This window comes from Emys orbicularis, chromosome 12 (assembly GCF_028017835.1).
Source record: "Emys orbicularis isolate rEmyOrb1 chromosome 12, rEmyOrb1.hap1, whole genome shotgun sequence".
In the NCBI taxonomy this organism is placed as follows: Eukaryota; Metazoa; Chordata; order Testudines; family Emydidae; genus Emys; species Emys orbicularis.
Window position 1 is genome coordinate 1152279 of NC_088694.1, and position 13251 is coordinate 1165529.

Genomic DNA, 13251 nt, shown 5'->3' on the forward strand with positions numbered 1-13251 from the left:
GGAAACAGATGTTCAGTCGGAGGAAAACACACTGAAGTTAAAGATTTGAAATCTCAGCCCACAGTCCCCAGTGCCAGCTGTGCAGGGAATTCGATTAGAGGAAAATAAATATTAGGGAAGAAACCATTCAGCACCTCGCTGGGAGCAGGTAGAATTCATGGCCTGTATTGCCTCTGCAAAGTGGGGTCCCTCTCTTCTCTGCACTGGGCATTTCCAATCGCTGCTAGCAGCAATTCAGCTCGCTGGGGGCAATGGAGGGACAGACGCAGTGGTGGTGAAAGCAGGGCCTGGAACTTCCACACTTTAGTTATCAGTATCACGCAATTCTGGCCAGAAAGGGATAGTTTCGTGTACCAGTTTCTGGCCAGCCTCCTCCCTTGCTCTGGGCATGTGTACTGGAAGCAATTGCCAATCCCTGCCCAAGGTGACACCCACTTGTTTTTCAGGAATTGCTGTTTGTCATGTGCCACCTGCCTCTCTTGGTCACGAACCCTAATTTAAGTGTAACAAGTGTAACCCCAAAATAATTCCTGGAGCAGAGCTTTTAGAAGAACATCCAATCTTGATGTAAAAATTGTTGGTGACAGAGAATCTACCATGATCCTTAGTAAGTTGTTCCAGTGGTTAATTAGTCTCATTGTCAAAAATGTGCACCTTATTTCCAGTCTGAATTTGTCTAACTTCAAATGGAACGTGTTAGACCTTTTTCTGCTAGACTGAAAAGCCCATTATTAAATATTTGTTCCCCGTATAGCTATTTATAGATTGTCATCAAGTCACCCCTTAATAGATTGAGCTCCTGGAGTCTATCACTACAAGGCAGGTTTTCTAATCCTTTAATCATTCTCATGGCTCTTCGCTGACCCCTCTCTAATTTATCAACCTCCTTCTTGAATTGTGGGCACCAGAACTGGACACAAGGTTCCAGCCGTGGTCACACTATTGCGAAACACAGTGTTAAACTAACCTCTCTAGTCTTACGGGAGATTCCCATGTTTATCCATCCCAGGGTCACATTGGCTCTTTTGGCCACAGCATCACACTAGAAGCTCGTGCTCAGCAGATTATCCACCATGACCCCCAAGTTTTTTTCCGAGTCACTGCTCCCCAGGCTAGAGTCCCCCACCCTGTAAGCCTGGCCGTCATTCTTTGGTCCTAGATGCCTATGTTTAGCCATATTAAAACGCACATTGTTTGCTTGCACCCACTTTAGCCAGTGGTCCAGCTCACTCTGAATCAGTGCCCTGGCTGCTTTGTTACTGATGGCACCCCCAATTACTGTGTCATCTGCTAACTTTATCAGTGATGGTTTTACATTGTCTTCCAGGTCATTGATAAAAATGTGAAATAGTGAAGGGTCAAGACCCGATCCCTGTGGGACCCCACTGGGAACACACCCGCTGCAGGACAATTCTCTGGTTACCGTTGCATTTTGAGACTGTTCAGTTACCCAGCTTTTAATCCATTTAATATGGGCCGGATTAATTTTATCTCCTTCTAGTTTTTTTAAACAAAATGTCATGTGGTATAAAATCAAATCCCTTGAAAGGAGTCTAAGTCTATTACAAAAATAACAGGAGTACTTGTGGCACCTTAGAGACTAACAAATTTATTAGAGCATAAGCTTTCGTGGGCTACAACCCACTTCTTCAGATGCCCACGAAAGCTTATGCTCTAATAAATTTGTTAGTCTCTAAGGTGCCACAAGTACTCCTGTTATTTTTGCGGATACAGACTAACACGGCTGCTACTCTGAAATAAGTCTATTACATCAACACGATTCCTTTATCCGCCAAACTTGTCATCTCATCAAACAAAGATATCCAGTTAATTTGACGGGATCTATTTTCCGTAAACCCATGATGCCGAGCATTAATTACATTGCCCTCCTTTAATTCTTTATTGATTGAGTCATGTACCAGCTGCTCCATTATCTTGCCTGGGATCAATGTCAGGCTGACAGGCCTATAAGAAACTGGGTCATCCTGTTTACCCTTTTTAAAATTTGGTACAACATTAGCTTTCTTCCAGTCCTCTGGAACATCCCCTTTGCTCCAAGACGATGGAAGATCAACATTAGTGGTCCAGCGAGCTCCTTAACCTGCTCTTTAGCTCCAGAGCCTCCCACACGTGTCCCAGTTGGAACATCCCGCTGAGCCTCCGTAGGGTGCTGCCTGTGTGCCGCACAGCTGGAGGGACTGGGAGGATTCTGAGTCGCAGCTCCACCGACCCGGGGGTCTCTAAAGCGAGAGCTCTGCAAAGAGCTGTGACTGCTGGCCAGGCTGTGTCTGCAGCTCTGTGCCCAGGAGAACTCCCACCGAGCCATGGATAATGAAGATCCAATCGACTGTCTCCACAGACCGTGTCCAGTGACTCTAGCGATGGCTGAGACAGTCGTAAGGTCTGCAAAGGGCAGGCCCCAGTGGGGACAAGGGCAGGGCAGCTCTCAGCAGCCTGTCCAAGGCGTGCCCCTCTCCCTGGGCTGGCAAAGTGCCGAGGGGGGCCCAGGGCTACTCCCCGAAGGAGAGGGAGAAAACGCACACAGGCAGCGCTAGTTTGAGCCAGAGACTTTCAGCTCATCTGCTTCTCATCTCCTGCTGGACCGCAGAACAGCTGTACATATCCTTGAGGTATCATGCAACGCCTCTCCCCTTTTCCCTGCCAGTGCTCCTGGATTACCACACCCTCTGTACCAATATTCCAGCCATGAGATTTAGCCTCGCAAGTCGCAGTGATGCCAACTGAGTAATAATTTCGCTTCTGTGCTAATCCTTCCAGTTCAGCCTGTTTATTCCACACACTCCTTGTATTTGTGCACAGACACCTAAGACGTCGAGCAGATTCCTCCACTGTTTGTGGCTCCTATGACCCCGTTGGAATAAATCACCCCTGCCCAGTGATGTCCCTGCAGCTCATAAAAATACCTGGAGAGCACAAATGTGCTGCCCTGGGAAAGCAATGGCGTGATGGACATTCCCACGGTCCCCCAGCCCACATCCCCCTGCCAGAAGGGGCTTTGACCCTGTGCTGGGTGCTGCTTGCTGCCATCAGACCTGCGGCTGTTGTCAGGGCCAGAGGGTACGCTCCTACCGGGGTCATCACACCCTAAGGGGAACGTACATGAGCCACTCATAGGGTCAGCAGACCCTAAGGGGGACATGTGAGTACTGCTTATCTGGGGTCATCACAGCCTAATGGGGAGGTTGTGGCGGGAACCCCAAGACCTCCCCACGCACCCTCCTCCAGTCACATCCCAGAGACAAGGGTCAGCACCACAGAGACATTCAGCCCCCATCGTTAGACATCAGCTGAGGGAACCGGCGGGGCGGGGCAGGGGGAATAGAGATGGACAGGGCGGGCACACAACAAACACATGGATAGCCCAGGCCTTTGGGGGGTGCCTTATCCCTGCCCCCCGAAGGAGCGTCAGAGACCCGGTGTGAGAGCGAGAAGGACGTACCGACCCTTCCCCCAGCCCACGGGGGCAGAGTGTGAGGGGCAGGGTTCGGTTCTGTAGCTGTCCCTGCAGCCAGCTCTGGGGAGGAGCTGGCGCATGAGTGCTGCTTTCTGGGCCATGGGGAGCTGCCAGGCCAGTGGACCAGCGTTAGGAATTACAGCGTGGCAGGCCTGGGCCCAGCAGCTCCTCACGGGAAACAGCAGAGGGAAGAGGGAGGGCTGGAGGCGTGTTGGGAGAATGACAGATCTGGCTCTAGGGAACCAGCTCTTTGCCGTGAGCTGAGAGGTCCCGTCCCGCACAGCTCCCGGGGCCGGCGCTGGGTGGGCTTCACGAGAGGTTCGCTCCAGGGCAGCCCAGTGCTCAGTGGCCTCTGGGGTCAGCTGTTTGTCCCGGTGCCCCAGGCAGGGCGCGGAGCCGCCTGGAAACATGAACTCACCTCTGCAGCCTGTTATTACATTTCCACCATCCTCACAGGGACGTTTCCCAACTCTCGCAGGGCCCTGCTGCTTCCCTGTTCCCTTTGGGAGGGGCAGACACCGGGGACGGCTCTCTTGTGCAATGGCCCCTCCCGGGACGGCAGTGCCGGGCTGGCATGATGCTATATAAGCTGGGGCAGCTCGGCGCTGGTCATCCTGGCCCCGCAGCACCATGAAATCAGGCCTCCTCCTCCTGGGGCTCCTCGCCCTCTGGGCTGACCTGACACCTGCCTCTGGGCAGCTCCATGAAGGTGAGGGCTCCCTGCCCTGGCTCCCCACCCAGCCCGGCAGCCAGCGCTTCCCTCCTGCCTGCCCCCAGCCCTGAGCCTGCCCCCAGCCCCGTTCGCTCTCAGTGGCTCCTGCCCCGTATCCCCCACGCGACACAGCCCCCTGCCGCCGGCCCCAGAGTCTCTCGCCCCCTGGGCGTGGGGCTGTCCCCGGGCCTCCCCCACTTCGCCCCAGGGAGGCCTCCTTGCTCTGTCCCCAGCCTTTCGCTCTTCCCCTCCCGCTCCGGGACACTGAGCCCCCCTGGGTCTCCCCAGCCCTCTGTCTGCTCCTGGAGTCTTTCTACCCTCTAGGCTCTCTCTAGGTGAGCCCCCCATGCCCATGGCTCCGACACTCCCTCGGACCCATCTCCCTCCGGGCCGGGTCGCAGCCTGGCTCTGGCAGGGCCACCCGGGGGGGGGGGCAAGTGGGGCAATTTGCCCCAGGCCCCGGGCCCTGCAGGGGCCCCCACGAGAGTTTTCCGGGGCCCCTGGAGCGGGGTCCTTCACTCGCTCCGGGGGCCCTGGAAAACTCTCGCGGGGCCCGGGCCCCCCAAGCTTCTTCCGCTCCGGGTCTTCGGTGGCAGTTCGGCGGCGGGGGCCCCCTGCCGCCGAAGACCCCAGGCCCCCTGAATCCTCTGGGCGGCCCTGGGCTCTGGGATGTGCCCTTGGGTGTCTCCCTGCCATGCATTGGTCAGTGTGAGCTCTCTTCCCTCCCCTCCCCCACGCTCTCCGTCACTCCCGCCCCCCATCCAGGCCCTCCCCACATCTGCCGGGTCTTTCCCTATTACACCCCCGGCTCGCCCCTGGGCAATGCCATCTTCCTCCCCTCCCCCCCCGCACCAGGTCCAAAGGCAGCCCCAGTTCGGCCCCCTGCAGAACGTGCTGCCCCTGCCGCGGGGAGCGTCAAACGGTGCCAGTGGCCACAGGAACGGGGGAGACGTTTCCTCAGGAGCAGGGAGGCTGCTGGGGGCTGTGAGTGAGCTCGGGAGGAGGGGAGCCCAGCCTGAGGCAGGGGCCAGGCCCCCGCCCCCTCCCGCCCCCGCACACACACTGGTTGGCACAGGCTGGCACTACCAGGTTGATACCAAGGGGCCCTGGAGGGCTGCCCCTCGCCAGCGACCTGTGGCAGGACCTGGGGAGCGGCGCCAGGGGCTGCAGACCAGTGAACTGTAGCTGGAGTCTGGACAGACCCCGCAGGGGGTGAGCTGAACTCCTGCCAAGACCAGTGAGATCGCCCAGGAGCGGGGGCTCCCATAGGGGAGCCAAGGGCAAGAGACTCACCAAGCCTATGGCCAAGCCCAGGCTGGGGGTCGGTCGACTGCTCACCTCTCCCGGCTGCCCAGGCAGCAGCCCGGGCCCTGGCAATTGCTGTCCTGCCCACTGTTGCAGGGACCACTCCAGCCCTGACCCTGGGAGATGGACTGCATGGGCTGTAGGGCCCTGTGCTACCATGGCCTCCCCTCCCTGCCCCACCCAAATGATCCCCCCCAGGATCTGCCTCCTCTGCTGGTCAGCCCCCGCCCCCATGTGCCTTTGGACAGCTCTGCTCTGGCTCCTCGTTCAGATGTAACAATACCGCAGAGCAACAAATGCTGATGGGGAAGGTATGAAAAGGAAACTGACTGAACTAATCTAGATAAAAGGCCCTACCATTGTGGTTCAAAGACTGTGTTTAAATCACACTTGGTAAAAACAGAAGATGTGGAATCGGAAAATAATGACCCCAAATTGGTGTGTCCGATATTAGACCTAATTGGTGGACAAAATAATGAGGGGATGGGCTCTTCCACCCTCTGCGCTCCCTTTGTGGGCCCTAAGAAAGTGAACAAGGAAGTGTTATTTAGCCCTTAACATAACACAAGAGCCAGAGGCCAGCCAATGAAATGAACAGGCAGCAGGTTTAAAACAAACATAAGGAAGTGTTTCTTCACACAACGCACAGTCAACCTGTGGAACTTGTTGCCGGAGGATGTTGTGGAGGCCAAAATATAACGGGGTTCAAAAAAGAATGAGATGAGTTCCTGGAAGATAGGTCCATCAATGGCTATTAGCCAGTCAGGGATGCTACCCCATGCTCCGGGTGTCCCTAAACATCTGACTGGTAGAAGCTGGGACTAGACGACAGGGGATGGATCTCTTGACGATTCCCTGTTCTGCTCAGACCCGCTGAAACATCTGGCATTGGCCACTGTCAGAAGATCGGATCCTGAGCGAGATGGACTATTGGTCTGACCCAGTGTGATGTAGCAGAGAAGCTGTCAGCCAGCACAGCAGGGGTTAAGGAGAGCCTTTGGCCCAGCTAGCCCAGCCCCATTATACGTGCAGTGAAGGCCAGGCCTGGGGACGGGAGAGCAGGAGAGAGCCTGGCCCAGTTTGGGTCTGACTGGCAAAGAGGCAGGATCACCAGCTGGCCAGGCAGGGCAGCCAGATGGGAGTAAGCACGGACTCCCCAGCCAAGGGAAATAGCCAAGGAGCCTCCAGCACCTGGGCAGACCCCAGAGACACCGTGGGGCTCACCCCCACCAGCTTGCGGCAGCCCTGCCCGAAGGAGCCTTGCACCGTGGTAAGGCACCGCCCAAAATGGGACTCTCCGGGAAGCCAGCTGTCCAGCACACTGGGCTAGAACGGCTTCTCCCCCAACCTGAACAGACTGGTAGGGAGCAGGCCAGGGCCGCAGATTCTGGCTCCCTGTTGGAAGTAGGGTGACCAGACAGCAAGTGTGAAAAATCGGGACGGGGTGGGGGGTAATAGGAGCCTATATAAGAAAAAGCCCCAAATATCGGGACTGTCCCTATAAAATCGGGACATCTGGTCACCCTAGCTGGAAGGGCCCCCCTATTCGAGGGTTGATGTACATAGGGTCCTGGGCTGGGACACGGTGCAGAGGGAGGGCCCAGATCCCCCTACCCCCTTTGGCCTTCAAGGCTGAGGCTCCTCAACCAAGCGGGGGACTGAGGGCCACGTGCTCTAACCACTAGGCAGCTCAGCCCTCCAAGCTGCCTGTTACACCCAGTCTGGTTATTCTTATGTTCTTAAGAAAAAGACTTTGGGGGGAAGATGGAAGAAGAGACAGAGGCTACTGGAACGAGCTTCACCATCATGACTGCCACCCGCCTGCCCCATTTCCTGGGGTCTCAGGCCTTTGTCACCCTGACCACGAGAGATGTCCTGACCACAATGACCTAAAGGGAGAGGGACCCAGATGACATCGCCTCCCCATCAGCGCCAGGTGAATCCCAGTCACCACCTGGGATAAAATGGGCTCAGACTTTAACAACAACAGCAACAACAGCTCCAGCCCATCTCAGCTAACATCTTCTCTTTCCTGCAGCGGGACAGTTGGTGCGTCTTCACTACCAGCTAAGAGAGGCCAGAGAAGGGGGGTTTTCCTTCTGAAACTCTCTCCAGCTAAAGGGACAGGGACCAAGGGATGGGGTTAAAACGAAAGCCTTATTTAGTGCTTAATGTTTCAAAGGCTTCAACTGTTTTCCCTACTTTTCTGTATCTTTAATAAAAGGTTAAAAAGATTTTTACTGTGGTGTTTGCCCCGTTGCTGAGCAGGCTGAGGTCTCTGTATTCCAAGCCCCAGACCTTGATTAACACTGTTTAATGTTGGACGGGGCTGGGTTATGTTAACACTTTTGGCCTACATAGTCCATCTAATTAACACAGCGCCACTGTCACCAGGCGTGATCACCAGGAGCTCTGGGAGGAGCCCAGATTTAGGTGGGAATGACACTAAGTGAAAACAGCTCATTAGTTCTGGGAGCTGGATTCTAGTCGTGTCTTGGGAGCCTCAGGGCTGGGGAAATAACAAAATTCATTTATAAAAATGTTTCCCATTCAAATCTGTGCAATATATTTTCAAGCAAAACTTCCATGACAGTACCTGCAAGCAGGAAAACTGGGCATGTAAATGACCTTAAGCAGTCCAAAGACCATGAGCATGCATGTGTAGGTAGACAGTTTACATCAGGGGTCGGCAACGTTCGGCACGCGGCTCGCCAGGGTAAGCACCCTTGCGGGCCGGGCCAGTTTTATTTACCTGCTGACGCGGCAGGTTCGGCCGATCGCGGCCCCCACTGGCCGCGGTTCGCCGTCCCGGACCAGTGGGGGCGGCGAGAAGCGGCGCGGGCGAGCGATGTGCGGGCGAGCTTCTCGCCGCCCCCATTGGCCCGGGACGGCGAACCGTGGCCAGTGGGGGCCGCGATCGGCCGAACCTGCCGAGTCAGCAGGTAAATAAAACTGGCCCGGCCCGCCAGGGTGCTTACCCTGGCGAGCTGCGTGCCAAACGTTGCCGACCCCTGGTTTACATACATGCTCAGTAACTGTGCATTCAGTTTAGGTGTGCAACTGGGCATATGATTTGTCTGCCCACTTCTCTGTTTAACTTCTCCAAAAACTTCTCCAGACTCCGTTGCCCTGGGCTACTCCCTACCAGTCTGTTCAGTTTGGGGAGAGGCCTCTCTAGTCCTGAACGTTCTTCAACTACTAATTTAAATGACATAATCCTTGAGGATGGGTTTTGCATAGGGGTTCTGATACCCCAGAGACGCTCACAGCTCTCACGCATTAGCAACAAGGTCCTCGTTTAGCCCCATCACCCACCCCAGACCCTGCAGCTTGCATCGACCCTTGAGACTGGGCCCCCGTTAGTTTCGAATCAGGCAGCTGAGATCCATTGCAGGGTTCCCCCTTTCTTCCTAACCCATCTTTTTTTGCTCCGTAGCTAACGCGATCTGCAATCTCCCTGCGGAACCTGGCCCATGTTTCACCTACAGCCGCAACTACTTCTACAACTCGGCCACCAAGACCTGTGAGGAGTTCGTTTATGGCGGCTGTCAGGGCAATGCGAACAGGTTTGACACTATGTTCAGGTGCCTCAAGACCTGTGGCAGCTCAGGTAAGACAGCTAAAGAAACTCAGCTAGTTGGGTCATGAGCTGCCGAGGTCAAAGGGATGTGAATGAAAAGCAGCTGGGGCCACAGAGGCTGATCTCCACTCTAATGACTGACTGGCTGCATCACAGCAGTGCCTAGACCAGTGGTTCTCAAAGCCAGTCCGCCGCTTGTTCAGGGAAAGCCCCTGGCGGGCTGGGCCGGTTTGTTTACCGGCCGCGTCCGCAGGTTCAGCCGATCGCGGCTCCCACTGGCCGCGGTTCGCCGCTCCAGGCCAATGGGGGCTGCAGGAAGCGGCGTGGGATGAGGGATGTGCTGGCCGCCACTTCCAGCAGCCCCCATTGGCCTGGAGCGGCGAACCGCGGCCAGTGGGAGCCATGATCGGCCGAACCTGCGGACACGGCAGGTAAACAAACCGGCCCGGCCTGCCAGGGGCTTTCCCTGCACAAGCGGCAGACTGGCTTTGAGAACCACTGGCCTGGAGGATCCAGCAGAGCCAGGACCCCATCATGAAGACTAGGGACCGAATGGCTAGGTAGCAGTTCTGCAGAAAAGGACCTAGGGGTCACAGTGGACGAGAAGCTGGATATGAGTCAACAGTGTGCCCTTGTTGCCAAGAAGGCTAACGGCATTTTGGGCTGTATAAGTAGGGGCATTGCCAGCAGATCGAGGAACGTGATCGTTCCCCTTTATTCGACATTGGTGAGGCCTCATCTGGAGTACTGTGTCCAGTTTTGGGCCCCACACTACAAGAAGGATGTGGAAAAATTGGAAAGAGTCCAGCGGAGGGCAACAAAAATGATTAGGGGTCTGGAGCACGTGACTTATGAGGAGAGGCTGAGGGAACTGGGATTGTTTAGTCTCCAGAAGAGAAGAATGAGGGGGGATTTGATAGCAGCCTACAACTACCTGAAGGGGGGTTCTAAAGAGGATGGAGCTCGGCCAGGGCCGGCTCCAGGGTTTTGGCCGCCCCAAGCAGCCAAAAAAAAAAAAAAAAAAGCCGCGATCGCGATCGCGATCTCCGGTGGCAATTCGGTGGGAGGTCCTTTGCTCCCAGCGGGAGTGAGGGACCGTCCGCCGAATTGCTGCCGAATACCTGGACGTGCCGCCCCTCTCCAGAGCGGCCACCCCAAGCACCTGCTTGCCAGGCTGGTGCCTGGAGCCGGCCCTGAGCTCGGCTGTTCTCAGTGGTGGCAGATGACAGAACAAGGAGCAATGGTCTCAAGTTGCAGTGGGGGAGGTTTAGGTTGGATATTAGGAAAAACTTTTTCACTAGGAGGGTGGTGAAGCACTGGAATGCGTTACCTAGGGAGGTGTTGGAATCTCCTTCCTTGGAGGTTTTTAAGGCCCGGCTTGACAAAGCCCTGGCTGGGATGATTTAGTTGGGAATTGGTCCTGCTTTGAGCAGGGGGCTGGACTCCTGAGGTCCCTTCCAACCCTGATATTCTATGATTCTATGCCGGGCGCTGCAGAGACGCAGTGAGAGGCAGCCCTGGCCTGAGATGCTCACAGTCTGGCTAGGCAAAGGGAGGAGAGCTGAGGACGAGCGTGTGAGAGGAGTCCATGGTACAGCCAGTAGCGTAGCTAGGGGGGTTCAGGGGAAGCAGCCGCTTCCCCTCATGACATTTTTCAAAATCGGCGCCTGCCGGCCGCCGCTAAAATGCTGCAAGCAAGTGGAGGGGGGCAGCACGGTCGGACTCCGGAGGAGCCATTGGGGGGGGCGGCGGGCGCGGCCAGAGGAGCGAAGGGGCCGGCTCCTCGGCCATCGCGCCCCACGCTCAGCGCGGCCCCAACATCGCCGCCGCGGCCGCCTCCTGCGGCGGCTCAGGGCTCGGCGGCCGAGCGCTCCACAGCTGGCAGGCAGATCCCCTCTCCCCGGCAGCTTCCTGCTTCCGGGCCGAGGGAAGCAGGAAGCTGCCGGGGAGAGGGGATCTGCCTGCCAGCTGCTCCGCTCCCCCCAGCCCCCGGGAGAAGCGAGCAGCGCCCGCCCGCCACCCCTTCCCCCGCGCCCGGCCCCCCTCCCACCGAGCCCCTCCGAGGGGGGGTGCAGCATGGCCGCAGCGTGGCTGGAGGAGCCAAGGGGGGGGTGCGGAGTGGCCGGAGGAGGAGCCAAGGAGGGGCGTGGCCAGAGGAGGAGCCAAGGGGGGGCGCCTTTTTTATGGTTGCTCCCCCTGCACTGAGAAGCTGGCTACGCCACTGGGTACAGCTCATGCTGGGAGCTGAAACGAAATTGAAGGTCCCTGAGTCCCGGTAGCTGCATCCCAGCCTGCTCCGGAGGCCCCTGGCTAGGGCGTTAATGGCAATAACAATCCTGCTGAACACGTCTGTAGCCTGGCACCCAGAACCGCAGACCTGCTGGCCTGGCTCAGAGGAGTCATGCTCGTCTCTGGCAGAGCTGGGGCGGGGGCTGAAGGAGCAGGAGTGAGTCCCAGTCTCAGACACTTCTGTGCTGGAGAAATGGCTCACACAGCTGCCATAGGTGCTGGGCATTTCCTCTCTAACCCCGGGAGAGCGCCCACGAGCCCAGGTTGCCTTTGCCTCAGGATCCTGGTGTCCAGAAAGCCGAAGCAGCAGCCACCTTCCGGCGTTATTTATTACAAGCCGGGTGTGCGACGCTCTTTAGCATGATGCAGCCGGGGGCGCGTGATGATGTCACTAAGATACATTCAGGGTTCCCCAGTCGCCCAGCAGCTACCCCAGCCGGGGACTCTCCCGAGAGTTACTGGGCTGGTGTCACTCCGTGTCCATCTGATCAGCAGTGAAAGGCGATGGGATTGTCAATAATCCTGCAGTGCGTCCCCAGGCAAACTCCCGCTCCAGCCTCCAGGCCGTTCCCTGGCTCGGGACATCAGGATTTCAGAGCTGCACCATCCCTTCAACCAGCATGAGGGGTCTCACTGCCTCTGCACTGAGATTTCAGTTTTGCTTGTAGCGAAATGACGTTGATCAGTGTTACAGTTTATTCCGGCTGTAGGTGAGATTGTAATTGACACCTAGCCAAAATGATCACAAAGATACAATATTAAAACAGCAGAAAAAGGTCAGTAATTTTTGCAGTGCATCCCAATTCCCAGAATGTTCAGCATGCCAGTTTATGCGCCTAATTTGTATGGAAAACTGCTCGTGCATTTTGTCTGCCCGTTTGTTTGCATAACGTGTCTGAAAATCTGGCCCTAACTGTTCTTCTGTTAATAGTTGAAATGGTGTAATTCTTGAGAATGGGTTTTACATGGGGTCAATACACCAGATGCGCACACCTTTCTCATGCACCAAGGACCAGGTCATCTCCACTCCAGCTGCTGGACATCACTGCTAGCCTGGGGCGAAAGACTGCTAGCTTTGAAAGAGGAGACTGAGCTCCTTCGCAGAGTCTCCCTGTTCCTCCTCACTTGTTTCTCTTTATTCTGTAGCTAAAAAGCTCTGCCAGCTCCCTGTGGAGCCTGGCCCGTGTCAGGCCTACATGACCCGCTACTTCTACAACTCGGTCACCAAGAAATGTGAGGAGTTCAGGTACGGTGGCTGCCAGGGCAACGAGAACAGGTTTGCCTCTGAAGTCGAATGTCTCAAGACATGTGGACAGCCTGGTAAGAGAATTACAGAACCTCAGCTAGTTGGGTCATCAGCTGCCCAGGTAATAGAGACGTTAATGCAAAGCAGCTGGGGCCACAGAGACGGATCTCCCCTCTAATGACTGACTGGCTGCATCACAGCAGTGCCTAGGGGATCCAGCAGAGCCAGGACCCCATCATGCCGGGCGCTGCAGAGACGCAGTGAGAGGCAGCCCTGGCCCGAGGAGCTCACACTCTGGCTAGGCAAAGGGAGGAGGGCTGAGGACGAGCGTGTGAGAGGAGTCCATGGTACAGCTCATGCTGGGACCTGAAACGAAATTGAAGGTCCCTGAGTCCCGGTAGCTGCATCCCAGCCTGCTCCGGAGGCCTCTGGCTAGGGCGTTAATGACAATAACAATCCTGCTGAACACGTCTGTAGCCTGGCACCCAGAACCGCAGACCTGCTGGCCTGGCTCAGAGGAGTCATGCTCGTCTCTGGCACAGCTGGGGCGGGGGCTGAAGGAGCAGGAGTGAGTCCCAGTCTGAGACACTTCTGTGCTGGAGAAATGGCTCACACAGCTGCCATGGGTGCCGGGCATTTCCTCT

At 56.5% G+C, this 13251-nt stretch overlaps 1 protein-coding gene across 1 annotated transcript in view; it reads left to right on the forward strand.

The window, feature by feature from the left end:
• Positions 1-13251, forward strand: part of LOC135886906 (papilin-like) — a 41384-nt gene that overhangs the window by 16984 nt on the left and 11149 nt on the right. The window contains exons 7-8 of the mRNA XM_065414683.1: positions 8929-9102; positions 12508-12681. Coding sequence (XP_065270755.1) covers positions 8929-9102; positions 12508-12681 — 348 coding nt within the window. The remainder of the gene's footprint in view (positions 1-8928; positions 9103-12507; positions 12682-13251) is intronic.